At 43.4% G+C, this 24,488-nt stretch overlaps 1 protein-coding gene across 1 annotated transcript; it reads left to right on the forward strand.

Annotated features, from left to right (window-relative positions):
* The first annotated feature begins 2,050 nt into the window (after positions 1-2,050).
* DLEU7 (deleted in lymphocytic leukemia 7) lies at positions 2,051-10,283 on the forward strand. The gene is made up of 2 exons (XM_067292381.1): positions 2,051-2,524; positions 10,077-10,283. The coding sequence occupies exons 1-2, from the start codon at positions 2,051-2,053 to the stop codon at positions 10,281-10,283; spliced, it is 681 nt and encodes a 226-aa protein (XP_067148482.1).
* The last annotated feature ends 14,205 nt before the right edge of the window (positions 10,284-24,488 follow it).

Here is a 24,488-nt window from a genome sequence, read left to right on the forward strand (position 1 = left end):
CACATGCTTGGAGATGGCCTCCAGGATATATCAAAATCTAAAAGAAATTGCACCCTACAAAAAAAGAAAAAATATGGGTTACGGCAAGCAAAACATTTATGTAACTCCTCCCTGGAGTCTTTAGCTTGGCTTAAATGTAGGATGAAAAAAAATTGTATTAAAAAAAGTACTTATAAATGTATTTTTAGATTTTTAAATGCATTATTCTGACTTTCTAGAAACCTTTTCCTCATTTTTTTAAAACAAAAGTTGATGAAAAAGGATGTTTTCCAACAGACAATGAGTATTGATAAATCAAGATTTTTCTGACAAAAAGGCAATTTTGGGAGAAATTCCTGCTTAATTTGAAGTCATCTTTGACCTCTAAAAGACTGAAAAAGTCTAATATATGGCTCTTTTACTGTACAGGTCCCAAACCACCTTGCTGCTGGAGTCAGTATTATTGTCTTCATTTCCCATAGTGGAAGACCAAGGCACTTGCCTCAGGACAAGTAGCAAACCAGTCACAGAGCTGAAATGAGAACTGTAGTCTGCTGAGTCCCTGGGTTGGTGCTCTGACTTCTTTGCTATGGGACAAAAAAATGGGCCTCCAAGTTGATAGTTTAGTTCTAGCACTGAGATAGAATAGATATATCTGATTTTGGAAGAGACTGTGGTAGTAAAATCGTGTCCTGAGGAGTGGCAGCAAAGACCCACAATTCTCCTGAGAAAATTTCTGTGAGATATTTTGCTGAGTGGTTTAGGTGGGGATCCAAGGAGGTGGGACTGGGCAGTTCCCTCCTCACTTCCCCTTAACAAAGAAAATTTATTTAAATTTATAATGAACACAAAACTGAGAAAATGCTACCTAAAGTTTAACCAGGGAGCAAATGGAAAGTTTAGATAAAAGTCTTTCTAGGAAAAATAATGAGCAGAATTACAGCAGAAACAGTTGCTATATGGATAAGGCAAAATATTTGACAAGGAAAACATCTCTGAGAAGAATGCACAAGGGGAGAGCTATTATAGCCTCTGAGGCCTTTTCCCTCAGATTTCTTATTTTACAACATTTCTAAAATACAACACCCACGACTGTTTTACTTCATCTATCAAAGCATAAAATTGCCAGTCCTTTGACCTAACTTAAATCAAGGAAGTAGCAATGTTAGGTTTAATTAAAAACAGCAAATATTTGTACAGCTGTCCCTGGTTTCACAGCACAGAAATAGGTTTAGCATCAAATCTTACAGTTTTAAATCCTCTGGGAACCGTATACAAAAACATATAGGATCCTTCTGGCTGCCTGGCCAAAGCCAGAAATGCCTTTTTTTGGAGTTATTTCAGGTGGGGCTCATTCTGCCTTCCCGTTTCCAACCCACTGTTTTCCTACTTGAGCCTTTTTTTTTTTTCCATGCTCCAAATGCCGTACTGTCAGACTGACAGGTCTGGATGCATTTGATGCATTTTAGGGTCATTAATAATAATAGTAAGAAAACCAAGGATACGTTGGGAAGTTGTAACTTTGGGAAGTTTTAGTTTATCAACAACCGTAGCTTGTTGGCGGAAACCTCTGCTCGGGTCCAGCAGGATTTCTCCAGCGACCTTTGGGGTTCGGAGGCGCGGGACGAAGGAGCACAGCCCCGACTGGTGCTGAAGCTCAGGGGTGGTTTGGAGTGAACGGTTTTGCTCCGGGGCCCTTGCTTCCCTGCTTAAATTACTCCTCGAAGCACGCCATAAAACCCTTCAGCACCGGCCTCCACAGCGCTGCCATCAGACGGCCGCTGCCGCCCCCGTGGGCAGCCCCGTCCTCGCGGGGGCCGCGGGAGGATTTACACCGCTCTGTGCAAAAAGCGCGCCGCCGGGCTGAGGAGCGCGCGGAGGGGGGATCGCTCCCCGAACGGCGCCCCGGGGAGCCGGGAGCGGCGGGGTGGGGTGGGGTGGGAATGAGCTGGGGCGGGCGGCCACCCACTTCGGGACGGGAGATCCGGGGCGCGCGGGAGGGAAGAGGCCACGCGGGGTTTAAAAGGCCGCGGCGAGGCCCGGCAGCGGGAGCGGAGGCGGCGGTGGGGCCATGGCAGGCCCAGCGGCTTTGCTGGCCTCCATCAGCCACCAGCTGCGGGGTCTCCAGACCCTGCGGCTCCTCCTGGGCGCGGGGCCCTGGCGGGATGAGGCCACGGCCTGCGGGCCGCCCCGCCGCCCCCGCCCCACTGCCCAGACCCAAACGGCCGGCGCCGGCGGGTCTCGGCACGGCGCGGGAGATGCGCACGGGCTGGGCCGGACGTGGGGGCCGGAGGCAGAGGGAAAAGCCTCGGGGGAAAGCCCTGGGGGAGAAGCAGCAAGCGGAGAGCAAGCCCTTCCCAGCCCCGGGGCGGCCATGCCGGAGCCGGCGGTGCAGCCCAGCGCAGCGAGGCCGGGGACGCTGCGGGAGGCCGCTCTGCGCAGCAAGCTGGCCCGCGTGGCGGGAGCGGCCACCCGGCTCGTGGAGGCAGAGCAAACCCTCCTGCTCCCGCTGCTACAGGAGCATCCTTTCCCCGTCCACCTGAAAGTAAGTAGGACAGAGACGGAAGGGCTCCGGTCTTGGGCTTGCTGCAGAAACTGCATGTGCTGGGTCTTGCCACGTGGCCTGGAAGAGCTTCACTTGTGTTAATTTTCAGTTAAGTAGTTTAGTTAAGTAATTGCACACAGTCTGCAAAATACCAACAGTAGCGGCATCACAAGGGTTCGGGAGATAAAAGTGCTTTTGGCAGAATGAAGGTTTACTCACATGCCGAGTAGCCTGGAAAGATTATTTAGAGCTTTTTCAGCTTTAGTTTTATATGTCTAAATTTCTTTAAATTTATATATATAAAGTCTTAAACTGCTATTCTGCAACTCTAAAAGAGCCAAAGACAACACGAAATGCAGAGATGACCAGTAACTCATGACACTTGAATGACCAACAGAGCCCACGGCTGTTCTGTAACGATACACTATAATATTCACTGTGTGAGAGCCAAAGGAATCTTCCATTTTCTGATAAAAATAATGACTATGTGTATTACCCCAGGAAGAACTCTTGTTGCCCCTTTTGCAGACAAGGACAAGTCTATGCACAGACTTGCAACTCATGAGCTTCATCATTGGTTAAGGAGTCCAACATCTCTCATGCCAAGTTAGATTACCTTAGCATTGACCAAAAGCTGTTATCTTAGGATGAGTCTGGGGGTGTACCACGTAGAACAAGACAGCAATCCTTATCCAATCTTTAGTAGCAAAGGTGTATGTATGTCACAGAAACACCATTACTAGTTGTCACCAATTATCGCGCCAGCTGAGCTAAAACTAGAAGCTATCCTTTTACCTGTAGCCTGACCTTTCCAGCACAGACCAGTACCATGTGGGATGTTTGGAAAGACTGGAGCAGCAAAGCTGTAGCCCCCTATGGTCTCATCAGTCTGACAAATACTTGGGAACAAAATTTTGATTTGACTTCAGGTTTCTCAGTGTCTGAGTGATGAATCTGAGATATTGCAAGGTCATCATTTTGAGAATGCTAGATCAATATATTGAGTCCAGCTAGGTTTCTGATTGCTCACAATTTGTGAAGAAACAAATCCAGGTTATTTCAAGTCAAGATAAAACTCTCTCACAAACTCAGTCACCAAAAATCAGAAGCGACCTTTGAAAATTTGGGTCTGGATTTAGTCTCCAGGAATGGCAGTCAAAGACTTTACTAGGAATAAATTCACCTAGAGATGGAAGGGGCAATGTTGGACGCTGTGCATGACATGAAAATAACATATTAAAAGTCAGCTAAAATTGTTAGACATTACTCTTGAAAAATGAGAGTGCTGTGATGGGTTGAACCTCTGTAAAACCAATTTTCCAGTAAGACTTCTTCATTGCTCGTAATTTAAAAAAAACAAGACTAATGGCATTTGTTTTTTGTACAAACAAATGCTAGCTCGACAAAATGCAACCAGGTTTTATTTTTTTCCTCCTCTTTCCCAGAACTGCTTTAATATCTGTGTGTGTGAAAGTATGTGTTTAGATGCCATTGGGAATACAGTTTACTTTGGATACTGATTTTCATATTCCACATGAAGCAAAGTTAGATCCTTTTTCACTGGAAACCCATTATCATGACCAGTGGAGCTCTGGGACTTTTAAGCCTTCACTTTTACAGCGAGGTTACATAAATTCTGCACTAGGTTTCTGCAGAATCTGCATCACTGATCACCAGCCCCTTTAGCTGTGAGTAATTTCACTGCTGCAGATATGATTTTTAAGTAATTTTGATTCCAGGAGTTCCCTTTATATTATACCCCATTGGGAAATTCAGATGAACAAGCCTTTAAAAATAAGCACTAAGCCAATGACTTTGGCCAAAACCGCTCCAAAATGGCAGCCCTTGGTAGCATGTCCCTCTAGTCACTGGTTTTGAAGAAAAGCTCTATCTGGTTTTATGTCTCAGAGATACTCACAGATGCTGGTAGTCAGTATTTGACACTTATTCTGATTTCTTGCTACAGTGCAGTCTCTTTTAACTCCGTCTTGACAATCCTGGCTTTCCTGTTTCTGATTTGTTTAGGGGTTGTTCTTTGTTTTCTTTTTATTGGTTTATAGGCTGAACTGGTTCGAAAAGTCACTCTATAAAATGGCCCAAAATAGACATATTCAGGCTTGAAGAAAAATAGATTCAAGGAACTGGAAGGGCAAAACATGTAGTCCAGTCCCTGTAGATACTGGAAACTATTTTTTGCTAAGTCCCAGTGCACATTAGACGATGATGGTCTACAACAACTAAAAGGAGGGTGTTAGTTTCTGATGAAAAGTGACACCCTTGCAAGAACTTGGAGAGAATCCTTTTAAAATGATAGCAAGAGTGCCATTGATTTTGCAGACAGTAGAACTCCTTAGCCAAAGGGTCCATGAGAAGATGGAGAAAAACGAGGGGCCTCTCTTTCTCCCCCCGGCCTGAGACCCAGACGACCACATCGCCCCACTGGCTAACCAGCTGTTTACTGGCATCGTCACCCACAAGCAAACTCCTAACGCCTTCTGACTCCACAAAGACACCCTGTAATAACGTCCACATTTCTCTCTCCCATAATTATGCGCTGCCAAGGCGAACAGAACGGCCTTTTTTAACAGAGAGAGATTCTGTATTTTAAGCAGCAGTTTGAGTGCATTTGAAAAGGAAAAATAAAAGGTATAAAAGCTTCCCAAAACAGCAGTGTGTGGCTTGCCCTGGCTGTGCTCAGGTGCAGCTATGCATCACTCCCGCTTTTTGATAACATCCTGTCTCCTTCACTGGAGTTACTGAGGGGTCGCTGGAATGGTACTAAATCAGAAATGTGTAGCAGATTGGAGTGGGCCAACCTTGATGGCAGCCAGCAGGGAATGGAATATAAATCATGCTAAGAAGTTAAAATAGCCATCCCATTTGCAAAAAAGTCATGGTATTTTCTTTAAAGGGGAAAAGAAAATAGTGGCCGTAAAAGGTGCCAGATTGGCAGGGCTGGATAATAAAAAAACTTCTGACTGTGCAAGTTTCTCCTGTCCCTGGGCTATAGTGCCCCTGCTCTGTTTGGCATGGGGAAAGGAGAAGGTCAGGGTGGCAGGCTCTGAGCTCCTAACGGAAAGGGTCAGCCTCAGCAGGCCTGTACATCTGCCTGTAGTCTCCTTGCCCTAGACCTCACTTTGGGGTAACAGTGCAGCTCCTGTGAAATCAGCCCAGGGGCACTTAGTTTGTATCAAGAGTGAGTCACTTCACTGGGACCCCACTAGTGGCACCAAGGCGACCATGTCGGGCTTTCCACAGGCAGGCAGAGGCAGGGGCACAGTGTATTCCCTCTGCTGAAACTGCCTGCAGTGGTGCTAGCTGGAGGTTTTGTTTTCCTGCTCTTTTGAGACCTGTCCCTGGGGAACAAAGCTGAAGGCTCAAGTTCACGCAAGCCAAACAACAGCCAAGGAACCGGCACCTCAACGCTGGGCATCGCTAACTTAGGCTGCATGCAAACTGGAGACCTGGAGAGGTCCTTCTCCACAGCAGATCCTGAAGCAGACAGCAAGGGCTGCTTCAGCCAGACATCTCTGCCAGCTGCTCAGCACAGCATAAGCACAAAGCTCTGCGCCCATGGGATTTGCATATTTTAGGGGAGGAATATGGAACCAGTGGTTTGCTAGATGACATTTCTAGTGGTACTTAATAAGCTTGTTTTCTGGTTGCTGATTTCCTGGCACAAATCAGAGATCAGTTCGCACTACCAAAATTCTTCCCTACGCAAGAGATCTGAAGACTGATTCATAAATAATGGCATAGAGGGTGATGGAAACGAGATAAATTGCTTTCATTAAAATTCGCATAAAACAGCAGCAGAATCCTTGCTTGCCACCATGGATTAAACAAATGTGCTAGCATGCATGTTCTTCATTTTGCAGCCATTGATATTATGAAGTTATTCCTGGACCTAATAGCTTTGAATGTTCATTTTTTAAAGTAATTAATATGAAGAGTGATCCTGGAAAAAATTGTGTCACCCTCCATAAAGTTATTTGCAAGCTGTAGGCATTAATACTCGTTTGTATGGATATTTTTAAAATACTGACAAATGGACAATTTGAAGTTCTTCAAGTGAGGAATTGCCTCCAAGATCTTTATGGAAGCATGGAGGAAATATGCTTAGGCGGTTCCATTTTAATAATATTCTAGTGCTGCACTCTGCATGCATCCGCACCTGCTGTGTTAGAAAGAGGCTTTATGACAGAAAACCGCAGAATGAACTACGGTAGAGGTTTGGGGGTTTTTTTTTCCACAGAAATAGTGACTTTACAAAGAATTATTAATAATTCCACCATTCTTGGAGATGCAACTCTTATGAGAAGTCTTCCAAACACAACCATTTCAGAAGCCAGGGGATGAGAGATGGATACAGACTTGAGATGGGGCTCGTCTGACCTGTGGAGGCTTTCTGGCATTAGCTAGGTCCAAGCTACTTAAGTCAGGCTCCCTTTAGAGTAATCAGAGAGAAGTAGGCAGTTCCAGATTCAGTTCTTCCTAAAACAGGTATCTAAGATGGGTCAGACAAACTGCCCATATTGCTCCCTACTGACCACATGGAAAGACTCAAGGAGGAAGCTAAGGCTTAGACTACCATTTGCCCAAGTGATGCCACAGGAATCTCTTTCTAAATCACCATTTTATTCCTCCAGAAGAAGTTCAGTCATCCTGAGAAATTCTTGTGGAAAAATATATTAAATATATATAAAAATATAATATATATATATAAATTAATATTAACTTGAATATATAAATTAATATATTTATATTTATAATATAAAATAGGTCGGGGAGGTGCTGAGTTACCAGGAATGGACATTGGGAACTTTGGCACTCCAGCCATGACTCCCAAATTTTGGCCCATTGGCTGCAGGAAGCATCAGCCTCTCCGCCAAGGCACCACCACTGCCACTCTGCCTTCAGTGGAAATTTTGTCTACCAGGGCACAGGGAGATTAAGAAAAAATGTTGAGGGTTGGCAGTGGGCCAGGGTCCAAAATTTGAGCGTGCTAAAGAAAAAGGCAGCTGTCTGTAAGAGCCAGCTGTAGGAATCTGTTTGATGGGTCAGGTTGGCATTTCAGAGTAAAATAAAAGATGGAAGAAAGCGGTTTGTATCTTCTCTGAGGGAGTCTTTATGAAAGTGCCCTCTTCATAAACTCAAAGCAAGTTGGTGGATAATATCAATTTTATGTTAAGGTTCAAAAATAAAGGCTGAGCCATCAGAAACATCCTGAAACTTCAGCCTACCACTGAGTGACAACTGCATGAAACAGACCCAGAGCAGTGGAAAAATTTAAGCCATAAATTAGAGAGCCTTGAAACTAGTAGGCCATGCCGTTTTTATTCTGGGGGAGGTTCTTTATTAACTCATCTGTCTAATCATATGGATCTTGACAAATGAAAGCTGCAGGGAGGATATGCTCCTGTCCTGCAATTGAAAATACTTAAAATCAAATCACTGCAGATATTCCTGTTAGCTACTCTTAAATGGCAAAATACCACATGAACTGTGGCTCTCTATCAGCTCAGCTCACAAGGGTCCTATTTCCTGAAGTTAAAACGGAAAGAATTTTTAGTCTGAAACTTTTTCTTTTGCTTCAGTAAGTTACTGCCCAGTTTTACTGAAAGAAGAGAGATAAGTCAAGCTTTTATTCTCTGTTGTGTATCCTAAAGCTCCCATGTGCGGGACACCTGCGAAAGCTAGCAAAGCTAGCTTGTTTACTTAGTGCAATTTATTTGACCTTTTAATATATTTGAGTAAGGATTTTATACCTAAGGCAACTTTACAGAAGAGATTTGAAAGATGACCTTCAAAGGAAACATCAAAATCTTTCTGAAAAAGGAAACTTTGGAAATATATGTGAAAAAAAGCTGCTTTTCAGCTAGCGTCCTGACTCAGGACTCCCTGGCTTTTCAGTGCCAGGGCATACCAGAGTGATGAGTTTGCCTTGCTCACAGCAGACCCACAACTGCTATCATACAATACCTAAGGGCCCAAGAACGGTGTTGGATGGTTAGTTTAGTTATTTCCATGCTGAATGCCTTCTATTTGCTGGCTGAGGCAGCCAGCCACAAGATTCAATGTTAACCCACATTCTAATGCTTCAATTGCAAATCCTTTTTGCTGTTACTGCTATGGAGCTCAGATTGTCTAGGTGAAATGGAGCTTTTAAAACTGGTTTCTTTGTTTGTTTTAATAACAAGGATAAAACCCCTAAGAAGTCTGAACTTGCCTTCTTTCAAGAATAATATCAGAGCTCAATTTCCTCTCAGCCAAAAGCACAGGCTGCTACTAAAAGAGTAAACACATCACCTGAAGGAGATAACATGACAAAATCTCATGTGTGCCACACGCTATGGGATAGGGCTCCCTCATTCCCTGCAGTTTGTCCAGAAGCACTCATTGCACAAGGGAGTTTGCGAAGACACAAGTTGTCACTGAGATGACACTTGCACATTAATTTTAGGCTGGCAGAGGCTGATCCTGCTGCCAGAACAAGATGTCTTGTCTTCTTCACCTCCAGATGTTCATTCCTACCACTGAGACGCTCCTTTCTTTGTGCTGACACAGCCCTTTTGTAGAGCGAACCAGGCTGGGGGACCCTCGTGAGTTAATACTCTGCTCCTACTGTCTGCTCCTACCCCTGTTTTAGGCAGGGGTAGGAGCAGATGGGGTAGAGAGAGACGTTTTTCTTTTAGTAGATGTGTCAGCCTGCACCACCTTACAGGGCTCATGAAACTATGCTGGCCCAGCTCAATGGCAGGCAGAAGGCTGCCCCTGCTGTAGGCAAGGTCCTACAGCCAGCAGTGTTGGAGGGTTCTTTGGAGTGAATGTGCTCCACTTTTAGCTTTTTTTCAAATGCAGCAGGCAGGAGTTTCCGCGAATTGCAAAGTGTGACATCGGTTGGAATGGGTTATATGAATACATTTGCCTCACTCAGTGCATTTCTCTAGCACACACAGGCATCAGAATAGCACTTCTCACATGCTGCAGGCTATGCCACATCCAAGGGACCGGGAAGTCTTCATGCTTCATCATCTTGTGTAACTGTCAGAGCTATTGAGGTCACCTGCCTCACTGGTGATTTCAGTCACCTCACAGATGAGGGACCCCACACAGAAGTGATGCTTCAGCAAGGGTCACAGTCACAGACGAAGTCACCTTGGAAGCCACTGGGAGCTCTTCTGGGACATCTGCAATATAACATTTGCCTGGGGTCCCACCCTTGCACATTAGGGTTGTGGCCATTAAATTGCTGAGGACAGCCGCAAAAGCTCTGTCTGGTAGAAACAGGATTAAAAAAATTAATTGCTGATGTCTGGGGAAGGCAGGTGACCCTTAAAAGTGAGCAGGTGAAACTGCCACCCAAGAATTCCTGCCAAGACAGTTTGCAGCAGTATTTAATAGTTACACCACATGTATCTCAAAACTGAACTTGTTTCATGCTAAATCAGAGATGAACTTTCAGGACTAGGAAGTTTCTGCCTAGAAAACTGTGCTTAGAAAACTTGGGAAACATTATTTTTCACTCACTTCTTTTTGCTTTTGCTTTTAGGATAGCATTGAGTTTAGAAACATCTGTAGTCGTATGGCTTTACAAAAAGAGGGACAGCAATTTGACAGAGACTTACATGAAGCCCACCAGTGTTTGAAGACCATCATTGAGAAACTCATCTGTTCACTGGCAGTTTTTCCCTCAGAGTCTTATAGTCCAGTCCGATCCACTCTGAGACAAATCCTACAAAATCTCCTGGCAATTTAAAACTGAAGGATGTTTGGCCAAGGCACTAGGAAGCCATATGAGCTGTAATGGTCCTATAAAAATAACAAATAACTTGAAAGGTGAATCCTGAAGATCTCACTGTAGCCAGAGTCCTGCTGACTTTACATCAGTGAAGACTTCCTAATGGAGATGACATTCCTGCAAAGTACAGAATAGCCTTCTCATATCTTACTCATATCAAAGTCATATTAATGGGAGCTGGGAATGGGAAAGTTGCTCTGGAGGAACAGGAATGCATTCTTAAATAATAAGGTCTTAAAATGAAAACAGAAAGGAGGAGACTGAGAAGACAACCATCAGAAATCTGTCTATTTTCATCACAGCTTGGGAAAATGTGTTTTCAACTAATTCTTTATGGAGTGGACACTTGAGAGAGGCAGAAAAAATATAGCACTTAAGTACAGGCCCTTTCATGAGAAGACACACAAGGTATACAGCCTGATTACAGCACAAATAAAGATAGTCTTCTAAATCTGCACCACATTTTACGATAGTAAACCAACAAATCAATGGAAAGGTGAAGGTACAGGATCTTCTGTTCAGAAAAGAAAAAAAGAAATATGTGGGACCAGTGGGATCAATTGCTTTAAAGCAATAAAACGTCTTGGTAGATGATCCAGTGGAGGGGAATGGAAAGCAAAGCAAAAAGGGCATTAACACTGTGAAGCAAAGGTATTTATAAACTGAGGTGAAACATTTGTGAAGATTGCTTTGCAGAGCTTTCTCAGCCCCTGTGACTGTGTAGCAGACAGCATAAAATCCTGCTCTCCTACTGCCAAATCAGGAGAGTTTATGAAGTCACTCACTTCTGTCAAACAGCTGCAGCTGTAATGCTGAAAAGAGGCATTCCCTCCCTCTTTTTTGCAATAAGATTTAATGTCTGTGTGATTGCTGAGCAGGAATAACGCTTATTAAAATTTTTTTTTTTCAAAAGGATAAATTAAGCTCCTTTTAACTGTGATTTGGGTAGTAGGTAAGGGAATTTTGTAACTATGAGATAGAAAAGTATCTCTTTCCACTGGCTGGAGGAGTGAATTTCCACATGTGATTTTTTTTCTTTTTTTTTTTTAATGTGTGATCATGAACATCATCAGCTGAATACTTTCCGAGTGTGGTTCCATACTCTGATTGATTTGCCATATTTTATGTTCACACTTTAAATGTTACACTGGTGTCATTCTCACAGCTGTAATTAAGGCTACCTCAAAACCTCAAAAAAAAAATTAACTGGTTCTTACTGTGATTGCAGACAACTGCCCTAGGTTGAAATTTTGCCTGGGATGTTTCAGGTTAGAATTCATTCAGAAATGGGAAGAAAATCCATGAAGATTTGGCCAAAACCAGATATCTCTTTTTTGTTGTTGTTTTAAGGGTGACTCCATCCCTAAATGGCGGTGGGGAAAAGGGCTCCACTGGTAGCAGAATACAGCGGTGTTTGCCAAAATGTTGTGATCTCCAGGGCAACACTAAGCTGAAAGGCAGACAGCAAACAAACAAAGGATCTCTCCAGGCTGGATTCGCAAAAAGGTGTTATGTGCATCCCTCTGTAGGTATTTATGAGTATATATCTACTGCCATTGGCACCTTCATAGCAAAGGGACAGAGACCTGAAGAAGTTCTGTGAAATATGTCTTCAGGTGATTTTTTTTAATGCTGTCCCCTTGAAGGAAAGACGTAGGCAGCAGAGTGGCCAGGGGACGAAACCTGGGTGAAGGCAGTCGGGGTGGGGGCGCTGGATGAGGCTGCAGCCCTGACATCGCCCCGCTTTGCGCTCCACAAAGTGATGACATTGTGCCCCTTCCTTGGTGTGCCAGTCACCTGCTGGAGCCCAGATGACGCTGTCTGCCTCTCCTCCAACGCTGGCTGTGAGGGCAACGTTTCTTTATTCTCCACCATTTAGGCAGTTCATTTGCTGGCTTTCCACAGTTGTTTCTGCCAGTCCCACTCAATCCACTTTCACATACAAGGACAATATTACAGGGTTCGTGTTACAGTTACTTCAGCAGGACACTAGCCCTGAACACAAATGTTTTCATCTCTGATTTCATTAAAAAGTAATTTAAAAGTAAAGCTTCCCCAAGGACTCTACACCCCTCACTTTCATCCCATTCAGTGCACTGAAATCCTGTTCTCAAAAAAATAATAGCAAAATTCCTATTGTCTTCACTAGGGACAGAATTTGATCTGTGCTCTCAAGGTCAAATCTCACATCGGTGTTGCTAACAGGCTTGGCATCAAGAAGGCTCTGAAAAAGAACAACTACCAACAACAAGATTTCAACTCCCTTTGCCCAGTCACATGCATGTTTACACAAAATTAATGACCAAGTACAGAGGAACAAAAGCATTTGGCAGGTAGTTTTCTCTTCAAGCTTCTAAGAAACTATCAAGTGCTACAGATTAAAAGTACATTACATCCAAAAAAATACTCCAGCCACAGTTCCATCAAATTAGAAAGGTTCCCTGCTGGATGGCTCTAGGCCTGTAGAGATCCCTAGCAGGTAAAAAACGCAAGATCCAGGGACTTAGAGGAAATTTAGACCTTCTGAACATGACCCTTCCTGTCTTTTTACAAGAATTACTGTTTATATTGAAAATTTCCAGAACTCTTTCTTTCCCAAACATTCCCACTTAAAATGAATATTTTGAGTCAAGGTCATTTAAAAAGAAAACATTGTTAAATTCGATGAAATTCTGGCTAGAAATTTAAGAATCCCTTGGGAAACTTCATCCTACATTTGACTATATAGCACAGGTTTCTAATTCTTTTTCTTGCCTTCAAGATGACTGTGCAACTGAATCAGAGGGCAATGGTTTCTCAGGCCCTGAATCTACAAACAGTTTGGGTATGGTTTCATGACTCAACATGTCAAATTACTGTGGTTTAATAAGTTACCACCCAACAGCTGAGCTGTGGCAACTGCCTGCGTGCATACAATTAGCTCATCCTAATTGCAAAATGTGCAGCTCACCCACTTCCAGGAGATCAGTGCACTTGCACATTGATATCAAGTTATCCATTAGCATGTTTGAGGCTCAAAGTCTTGTTTAATCATACCTTAATTGAGATGAAGTTAGTGAAAGATGTTACCATCCAACATGCCCCTGCAGTGGAGACCTGCAGCTCGCCTCATGTTGTGGCCCCTGTGTGCTGATGGACCTTCGCCACGGCAAACAGCCCTCAAGCAGGGGTGCAGGCTGTATTGTGTGGTGCATCACGTTTGCTACCCAGTAGAGGAAATTCAGAGAGACTGACTCAAAATGCCCCTTCCTGCCTCCGACACGGGAAGGAAGGGCTGCCTGACATGCAAGGGAACAGGCCACCCAGAAAGAGTTGCCCTTGCTCAGCGGTGGTTGTGTCACCAGCTTGCACATCACACACACTGCTGTCACAGAGGCAGCCCCCCAAGCTGACTTTTTCATGCTAAAATAGTCCACTTTGGGTTCTGATGGTGAACAAACATTGTTTACACTTCTGTGGTTTCATATGCCCGTCCTGGCATTTTGCTCCAGAGCAGCAGTGTCTCCAAGCCCTCCATATGCATCTTTTCTGTTAAGCTCTCCAAATAGCATCACCCAATTTAGCAGTACTGCTGTGCCTAAGAGCCACAAAAATCAGCCTGTTTGGCTGGGTTATGGACTTAGATCTGTTGTCACCAGGGCTTCTGATGAAACAGCTTCCTCCTCTTTAACAGTGCTGCTGGGCTCTGACGACTCAAATCCTGACTCAGGTGAGTAGCCCTTGCTTGAACATGTGCCCTGTTGCTTCCATTGGGTCTCCCCACAATAATGTCTAAAGGACAAGGATGTTCCCCACCAGTATACCAGATTCAAAGTACAAGATACACTGGCCACATCAGGAAGTTAGTGTATAAGAGTCTGAACCAGCAAAGAAACCGTGATCGTGAATGTATCAGCAATTCTATCTGATAAATGTATTTTCCTATTATGCTCAGCAAGTGAGGTTCAGGTTAACAAATGTGGCAAAGTACTCTAGGAAAATAGAAAATGTATATAGTATGGCAATTAAAAAAACCTTTTACTATATACCGCCTTTTATACATATGTAGAACTACTTGAATTTTATTTCCAAAATATAAATATTGATGAAAATTCAAGACTGAAAAATTCAATTAGAAAAAATGTTAATGATTTTTCACTAATTTTTTTTTCCTAAATGAACTTTACACCAACTGCCCTGCATTTTATTTTAGCTGTTTGAAATTGTTTGAGATTTAAAATTGAAAAGAAAACTGGAACATTTTTCCAGAAGGTGTTATTTTAGGGTTTGGCCAGTCCTATCATCTAGGTAACTTTTTAATTTCCCTGTAATAAATTACTCCTGTTATTCACCTTAGAGCAGCACACCTGCACTCAGGAATCTGTATTTCTGAGACTTCTTTAGCATTCCAAATTGCTGAGCAGCTTCAAACTGCTCTAACTTCATGGCTGTTTGTTTGCCAAACATTAAAGCGTGTTTCCTTCACAGCCAGCTCCAAATACTTGGTCCTAGATCAATGCCAGGCTCTATGTGCAATATCTGTTGGACCATCACAGCTATAAATTGAGTATTTTTAACACGTTTAAGCTGAGTATCCCATTTCTAAGAAATGTCTAGCAGCCACATCACTGTTAACCTAGTCAGACAATTCAGTGGTTGCTAAATTTGTGTTTAGTTAGGTCTAAATTTGCATGAGCTGCGCATATGGAAAGCAGCACTTCCAAAGCAGTGCTAGGAAAACTCTATAATCCACCCCACCGCAGTATGTTGTCTTTTCCCTCTCAGCTTTGTTTGTGTCCATTACAGAAGAAGGACAGTGTGCAAAGAACACTGTTACAGTAGTAAGATCAAGCAAGCTGTGGAAATCAGAGTTACGCTTCCTACCCATCCTTCCGTTTCATCCCTTTTGCACAGGCGTAACAGGAGTGTTTTTAATCCCAGGATCACCAACTGCTTATCTCGCAGCCCCTGCTCCATTTCAGTGCGCTGAGCGAGCAGCGACATGGGGCTGAGCTCAGCACGTGGCTTCGCGCTTGCTGCGTGCTGCTATGCATCAGCGCCACGCGAGGAGCAGGCGGGAGGCACTGCTGTGCAGCAGAGGAGGGACGAGGCATGCAGAGAAGGCCTGGCTGGCGGCCGCCTCATCTGTCAGAGCACTTGGTGTCCGTCATCACACCTCGGGCGCTCCCGGCTGAGCCCACGGCACCGGCTTCTGCGCTGCACGGCGCTGCTGCAGCCCAGGCCCAGGCTGATGCCACCAGCACACCAGGCACAGCCAGGGGCCTGGACTCAGCCACCCCGCGGGAACAGACGATGTGCCAGCTCGCTCACGGGATTTTAAATGAATTAAATGAACTGAAAACGAGCACAGCACACAGTGCTAGAGGACTTAAAAGTGTTTCAGAAGCTGCACGTGCAGCAGGCTAGTTCGAAGGAATATTAATCTGGCGTTTGCTAAATTCTCATTTTGCACCCCGCGCACGGTAACCGCACTGCGCGCAGCTTTCCGCCTTTAAAATAACCAGCACAACCCAGGCCGCTCCTGCGCGGCCCCCGGCGCTTCCCGCCGCCGCCCAGTGGGTGTCGCTGTCGAGTCGCCGAGGCGGCGCGGGGCGGCGCGGGGCGGCGCGGGGCGGGGCGGGGCGGGGCTGCGCGGGGCGGGGCTGCGCTGCGCTGAGCGGGGCGGCGCGGCGCTGAGCGGGGCGGCGCGGCGCGGCGCGGGGCCGGCGGGGCGCGCAGTGCCGCCTCCGCCGGGCAGCGCCGGCCACTCGGGATGGCACCCGCGGCGGGAGGCGGAGGGGTGGCGGAGGAGCTGGAGCGGTTAAAAATTGGGAGGGATTAAAAATTAGCACGGATTAAAAATCAGGACGAATGAAGAATCGGGACAGATTAAAATTCGGGATGGATGGAAAGCGGGAATGGTGATGTCGCCTTTGGGGCAGAAAGGACAAGGTGTTTGGTGGGAAGGCAGAATTTGGTTGTACTGGTGAATGTAACAGAGGAAGGAAGGAAGGAGAGGAGAAGGAATGCAAGAAAAAGAGAGAAAAAAAAAAGAACAAACAAACTGCTCTGTGTTTTTTGCTCAACTTCTCCAGAATTTCAAAATAATTAAGTCAACTATTGCTATTTTTTTGTTTAAATTTCCACTCACTTCCACACTTTCTGCTAAGACTGAAAGTGGAGAAACTCAAATACTACAGGAAGGCTATTTTCAAAAATAATATTTTCAACTCAGCCAAACTCCAGCAGCTCTGGAAGTCTCAAGAGGGTGTTCTGTGAGACTTTCAGCCCAAATTCTGAGCTATGCCCACTCTATAAACAGTTGTGGGGGTTTTTTACCACTATAACTGTGTCAGGAGACAGATTTATTTTCTTAATCACGTACTTGCTTTGGTGAAACCACAAGTGTGACTGTGCTTTCACTAGTAGTAAGATGTGCCAGTGTAGCATCTACCCCTCCCAAAGAGGAAAAAACTATACCACCAAGCAAGTGCCTTATCAGTGGCACAGCCGTTGCCACCTGAGCAAGACTGTGCCACTTTAACTATACCATGACATCTAACAGGTACGCTTTATGGTCAGTCAAATGAATGTGATCAGCCCTTATCTGTAATATGAAACTATGCGGAATGTAGTATTATTTGGTCTTGCTCATTTTAATTCCAGTTCCAGGAATGCTGAAAGCTTTCTACATAAAATCAGATGAAGGAAAGTTGCTTAATATAGTAGTTTTTATCCCAAAGTTTTTTACTTTTTTTTTTAAAGGAAATCACATTTTCCAGGTTCTCTTTCGTTTCACCACATTGACCCCTGGAAGGTCATTAGCTCTGCAATGCCCAAGCCCGGTGTTTTGTTTGGTCCCTGCACCTCAGCACGGCCCAACACGCTGGTCCGGAGCTGTGCCCCAGGGCAAGCCCGCTCAGAGAGGTACGGCAGAGTCTTGTTAGGACACAGGAGGCAGTACTGATGTGCACATGAAGGAAAGCTAGGGAGGGAAAATTTCCAGAAGGAGCTGCTAATCGTTTTTGTTTTTCCTTTGTAAATAACTACTGGTGAGTCAAGCATGACATGGCTCCCTTAATCTTCACAGATAATTAAGCAATTCATTCCTTGTGTCTGTGGGTAGACACTGCTGTCAAAACTCAACCCCATTCTGAAAGTGGCTGAAGTGCTCTCTTTAGGAAAAATTCTTGCCTTGCTTTCTCCTACCTTTAAATAATCGTAAATACCCAGACTGTATAAAAGGGAGGGTTGCTCGTGTGGCCCATTAGGGCTGCGGAGACAGCTTGTTGCATGACTCCTCTCTACATGCTTTTTCCTTTCACTGGGAGAAATACAAGAGATGAGGAGAGCAAGAAGCTCTCTCTTTTTGTTAATATAAAATACATATATTTTGTTAATATAAAATAGAAAATAATGACAAAATACAGCTTTCTTAGCTCAGATGTTACAAAACCATCGAGTCTTTATAGCACAGCATATTGTTGCAGAAATATTTTTGCTTCTTTTGAAAGTCACTGATAATACACTGACAGCATTAGCTGCTTCTGGACCAGGGTTTCAAGCCTCAGCAATGTGTAACTAGCTGCAGTGTCCCTGGCGCAGGCTGAGGTGTCCTAAACCGAAATCGATGGACTCCATATGGCGCCAGCTGCCACAGAGCCCACTGCAACATCAAGGCCAGAGTCAGTGAGGATGACTCTTGCTCCTAACAGAGCCATCAGGATGATACGAGTAAGGTGGGATTGTCTTTGGTTTCATGAACATTTCTCTTGGACAGTGCTGTCCAAGATATCTGTGTGATCAAAGAATCCTGCAAGAGCTTCATAAAACCTGGCCTCTGTGAGGGCAATATGGAACTTAAGCTAGGGCTGAGACAGACTTCGGTGTCTAACCAGCCATGAAAAAAGCATCCAGATGCTGCAACACAAGGCACTAAATTAAACCAGAAAAAAATTAAGTTTACAGTCATGGAATCCTCAGAGGTGAAAAAAGGCTTTTTCTTCTTCTCCATGCTAAAATAGCATGATTTCTTTCATAAGTGCACCATCCAAACCACTTCTAAGATTCATGGCTTATTTCCATTATTTTAGCAAAGGTGTGTCTGAGTCTGCATGTAATATTTTAAATAGGGGGACTTGTAGCACTTTCCAGGTTGGCTAGTATATAACCACGTAGAATGGTACCATGAAAGAACAACTCCTCAGTCTCATGCAAAGTGAGGAAAAATTGAATAGTTAAGAAAATGCAGATGCAACACAAATATCAGGAGGATTTTTCCAATGCTGAGTGTTGCAGATGGTGGAAGAGTCCCTTCAGAAAATATTGGTTCATCCTTCATCTTGGCACATGGTGAACTAATCTGAGCAGAGCAGCAGCAGACACTAGAATTAGTCAAGGAACCAAACACTTTTTTGATAGAAATTTTCATAGACCTTTTCTAGGTATTTTTTTCCTTCACTTTTTTTTTTTTATGAGAAAAGCAGTTATGTTAAAAACATCATGGGGAGTAATTCTGAACTGGCAGGGAGATGGGATAGATGATTGAATAGATTCTTTCCATCTCCACATTTTGTGATCTGTGAACTCACCTTTGGGAAACTTTTCTTTTTTCAGACTGAGTTTCACTTTTCCGGGATTGTCTTAAGGAGGTGGGACAGTTAACATCACCCTGAGCAGCGCTAATGCTACCACTGCCCTTTGGCTTTAAAAGTTAATAAGATGTTTCAGCACTAAGAAACTTTAATGCAGAGTGACTTTTTGCTGATTTATTTTTCTTCCTGGTGGCCTCCCTGCAGTGTTTTCTGCTGGTGTTTCACACTGGAGGCCAGCAGTACTACTGTGAGCTGGGAGCCCCGGAGACAAGAACCTGCTCCACATCCAGCCACATTTTTGCTGCACCAAGTCCTCTGTGACTTCCTTTTCCATCACTTCCCATTCCTCGTGGGCAAAGCTCAAATGAGTGAGATCATGGAAATATGGAGTCCAATGCAAGTTTTAACAAAAAGCCCATCTCTCTGGCCCCCAGTGGAAGACCCCTTTGGCCAAAGGCTGTCGGTGAGCCCTGAGTTACTTGGACCTCTGGGAACTCCTGCAGCTCCACACCACTGCAAACACCAGATTAGTGCTTAGTGAGCATAGCTGTGCCCTCAGCCAGTAATCCCACTTAATTGCGGGCTCACTGTAATGCAGTGTTACTGGGTGGCAAGCATCCAAGTCACTCTTTTTAATTAAGGAATCCACAGAGAAGTTCACATGGGATCTAATGACTCGCACCACATTGTTTCTGCAGGGAGCAAACAGCATATTAGGAGACAGTCTTCAAAGCACTCATGGGGTGGAGGAGGGGGTCGTGCGCGTAAGTCCATGAAAGCAATCCGAGGCATTTGATCAGGCAACCAGGAATGAGCGGTGAGACTAGTCTGTAGGAGTTGCAGTCTGGGGACACATGCTGAGCGTCGCTGGCCCTGCAGAAGGTTCAGGAAGGTGCCCAGCTGTGGAGCAACTGTTGTCCTGTGAGTTCACTGCTTGTTCAAGCCACTCCTTTTGCAGTACACTAGAATTGCTGCCTCTGGGCTAATTTCTCCTGGATGCTTGCTTTTCTTCCACACAACTGCATTTACAGCCAAAAGTCCAGGACCCAGAACCATGACAAATTTAGTTTACAGCTCAAGGAGGAAGTAACATGGATATCAGTTCAGGAAAAAGCAATAACATGGAAAAAGAGGGGGGAATAGGACATTCATCCTTTTCAACTAGACCATTTTGTCATTATGTGGTGTTAAGTGGACAACATCACTCTGAGACTCCAGTGGTCTACAGCTTTTCTTCTTATTCTCATTAAACCTTCCAAATTAGGGAGAGCGCAAATAACAGGATCTAACATAAAATTTTTTGGTGTAAAGCCAACTTTTGGGGGAAAGGAACAATGAAACTATGAAAATTAAACAAAATCATGAAAGTCATATTGTATTCATGCTTGTTTTCAAACTGGAGCTATGGAGCTCAGGGAATGGATACACTGACCTTTCACTTCTGTGCTCTTCAACTGCAACTCTGCCACAGGCCTCAAGTGGAAATTAGTTCACTGGTCCTCTCCAGACCCTGACAGATGCAGACTCCAGTGATCAGGAGTCTTTGCTGGTCTTGCCACAGATTTCCTGTGCGGTCTTGGATAGGAAGGTGTCTGTGTGCCTCAGTTTTTCCATCTGTAAAATAAGAATGATGTTACAGTTTTTCACCAGCATACTGCACAGCTAAATCTATGCTTAAAAAAGCAGTCTGTGACCTTTGGATGAATGGTGGTAATGAGCTGTTTGCCTTATTCATAAGTATCATTTAGTGTGATATAAATATTTTCTTGCATTGTACATGGTATGTTTATATTGTGCAAGTGAATGCAGTCCCAATGAAAGTGAGAGACTGAGTATTTTGCTTTCCCACATAACTCAACCAGTGTTCCTGAGTCCTGATCTCTAACACCTCTGCTATTGCAGTGCTGGGCCTCTCTTGAGCAGAAACTGCTGATCATGCCAAATTCTCTGGTGTTTTGTAATGTGGGCTAATATGCGCCGGGGTTTGGATGAGGCCAATAGGCTCATTTTCACTTAAGGCCTGCGGCAGCATTGGAGCTGGAAAGTACAGAAGTGAAAGGTCACTGTATCCCTTCCCTGAGCCACACAGCTCCTGTTTGAAAACAAATGAAAATATAATGTGACTGTTATGATTTTTTAAAAATTTAATAGCTTTATTGTTTCTCTTTCTCAAGAATATCAACTTTTCACCAAAAGGAATGTTAGGTACTGTTACATTTTCACATTTGCATTGTTACTTATTTGGAAGGTTTAATGGGAATAAGAAGAAAAAATGTAGACCTATTACTTATCTCATTATTTTAACCTTGTATGTCTCCATCTATGTGTATAGTTTTAGCGAGCATTTAGATGGGTTTCTGGAACAAAGTTGGTGAATAAGACCATGCACTTTGAGAAATGATGGTCTGAATAGACGTTCACAAGCGATTAATTTACCACAGCCTAATGAGTGTCTCGAGAGAATGATTAAAGCAAGCATTTAATTGGGGTGGGCTAGAAACATGCACACAATCAATTACTGTGGCTCAGTTGATGATGAATAAATAGTTAAACCACGATAAATTGACAGTTTGCGATGTCCATGCCCTGAAGGACCTGACGGTATCCCCTTTCCACTTCCAAAAGGCAGTCTCAGCTGCCTTTCTAGGTTACCTCTAGAGTTAACAGAGAGAGACAGGCACTTACAGAAGGGGAATGATCCCACTTACTTTAGGCACTTGTTTTGGAATGGTAGAAATCAAACTCTTCGATGGCTAAAGTTGGAGAGATGAATACCACTCTAAATACCTAAAATGTTATTATCAGAACCCCTCTTTTTCTCAGAGACAGGAAGCATTGAGTCCAAAGGATCCCCCTCATCTAGCTTACCAATGGTTCAGCCAAAACCCGAAGCAGAAGATAGAGTAACTATATATAACTATATATATATATATATATAACTAATATGAATAACTGCATATAGCAATAAAGCCAGTAGACAAATTTTTGCTGCTACTTACTAGAGGAAAGTCAAGGAAGATCCTACACTCCTCTTCACCTTCGAGTTCAAAGATGACCTCAAGTTATTTCTCAAACAGCTGCAAAAAAAAGCTATACAACCTGAGCCCTCATCTCCTATCCTTCCTCTGTTACAAGATCCACAAATTGGGTAATCCTGGCAGGCTAGTAATATCTTACCAAGGGAATTTCTTTGAAGAGTTAACAGATTCATCAGAATCATCTCCAACACTCTCATTAACTAAAAAGTAACCTTTTTCCAGGATACAACAGACTTCTGCCATAGACTACATACTATAAACCATCTCTTCATCAACACCTCACTAGCTACCAGGTATATCCCTAGCTTGTATACCAGAATCCAGATCACAATCCAGATCATGACAGCATCAGAACTTGACTTGAATATATATATATATATTTTTTTCTTTTACTTTCAATAACCCACATTTCCTCAGAATGTGGGTACAGACATAAAAGTTAAAATGGCCCACAACATGCCAACATGGGGGCCACCTTGTAGAAGAGTTTCTAAATAAGTTTCTAGATTCTATCACCAAGCCTAACCTGTACCTAAGATGACATCTTTATCATTCAGGCTGGAATCCTGGATTTTCTTATCAATTCCTACCACAAATTTGATACTCTGCTACTGCTCTATCTCTGAGATAGCCTATACAAGTATCATTTTCCCAGGCACTATGGTCAACATAAAAAAATGGTGATTCCCAAAATAGAATATGTATATATACATACATTATAGATAATGTATATACATATATAAAACCCACAGACCAGCATAGCAACTCAATATAGCCAGGAAACATCTGAGAAAGTTGATAACGCAGGCAAGCCCTCATATATCATTGCTACCATGTTTGCTTTGAGGAGAACACTATTGTGGCCAGCCTAATGACCTAAGAAAGATGATTTGTCAACAAGGACCTGTCTCTAGAGAGACAGATCATGTTTTTGAAGGAGTCGTCCAAACACCACATAAGGAGTTACTTCAGTACCAAGAGACAACCTGCACTGATGTTGTATCTCCAGTTACTAAATACCATCCCACCCTAGAACCCACATATAGAAAATCACTGAACAATTACAACTCATGCTAATATCTACCTGCAAACTCAGTCCTACCTCCCAAATCTTCAGTCTGAGATCTGATAGAAAGCTCACTGAAATCAGTGCAATACGAACTTGGAGAGCATTAAAGGAGATGCTATATGGAATACATTGCATGGCATTACCTCATCATAACTGCTGTGGCATAAAACCGCTTAGTCCATGACAAGCTGTGCAGACCAAATTCCAGCCACAGTGATTAGTAAAGATGGGCAAATCTCTGTAAATCTGAGTCAAATAGTCATAAAAATCATTGAATGCTGTAAAGAAGTTTATCCAATACATCTAACCCTGATTATGAAAATAGAATTCAGTGAGATTACTCTTGCTTTTCACCTCTATTTACACCAGAAATACTGCAAGAAAATCTTTTGTGTGAGATATTGGAACTTCTGCCACAAGCACTCATTAAAATGAGAAATGCAAAGATACGTAAGAAGGAAAAAGTCCTGCTGTTCACTTTTTGTGGAACTTCAAATATATGTGGCTCAGATTAGGAGTTCAAGTTGTCCTTTACGTCAGAAGCCAACCAACTACATTATATTCTGCCTACTTAATGTTGTCCTTACTTTTGGTGGATAGTCTCTTTCCCTAAATAGAAATAAAGAGCTGCTGAAGTTACTGTTATCGTGGATATAACATTTCACCCTACACTAGTCACATTATCATTGAAATGAGGTTTTGACCTGACAGAATTTATTATGAGCCAAATTTTAGCAGCTACATCCCTTGGTCCCTTGAGCAACATACAGGAGGAAGGCAGAAGAACAGGAAAACTCCACAATGGTCATGAAACAGCTGGTAGGGGAGCCCTACCAACACAAGCATGCACTTGCTGTTCTTCAAAATTAGACAGAGGTTTACCGTGCAAGCAAGTCCTTCCCTACTCAGCATGGTGTATTTGCACGTGGTTAATAATTAGGTGGATTCATATTTCACTGTAATTGAAGAAAAATCTGAATGTACCTCTACTGTTTGTATGATAGTTGTATTGGCATAGAGAATCAGAAGTGGTCCCAATTTCCCCTCCGTTTGGATAGAAATTGCCCTAAAAATGAAAAAAAGAAGGAAAGTCACTAGAAAGTATCAGTAAAAAAAAGAAAGAAAACAAATCTTTATTGAAGAAAACCAATAAAGCAAACAAGGGCAGGCATGGATTTACCAATGTGAGGGGAGGAATAGGAAGGGAGAATGGGCAGGAAGAAGGAGAGGAGTGTGTGGAACAAAAAGGTGCTGCTTATCTACTGGAAGGAGGTTGTTTCAAAACTCTGTTCCCAGAGATGAAAGGGATCACTTCATCTCCAATAAAGATTTTTGTCAGGGCAGGTATATCTGGAACAAAACAAAGTAGCAAAAAGCACAGAACTGCTCAAGAAGCAACCACTGCAGAAACTGAGCCGAAATCTCTGCAGGCTGAAAATCAAGCAACCATCAAAGACCTTGAAAAGGCAGAGGAAAAGCCAGC

Source organism: Apteryx mantelli, chromosome 1 (assembly GCF_036417845.1).
Source record: "Apteryx mantelli isolate bAptMan1 chromosome 1, bAptMan1.hap1, whole genome shotgun sequence".
Taxonomy (NCBI): Eukaryota; Metazoa; Chordata; class Aves; order Apterygiformes; family Apterygidae; genus Apteryx; species Apteryx mantelli.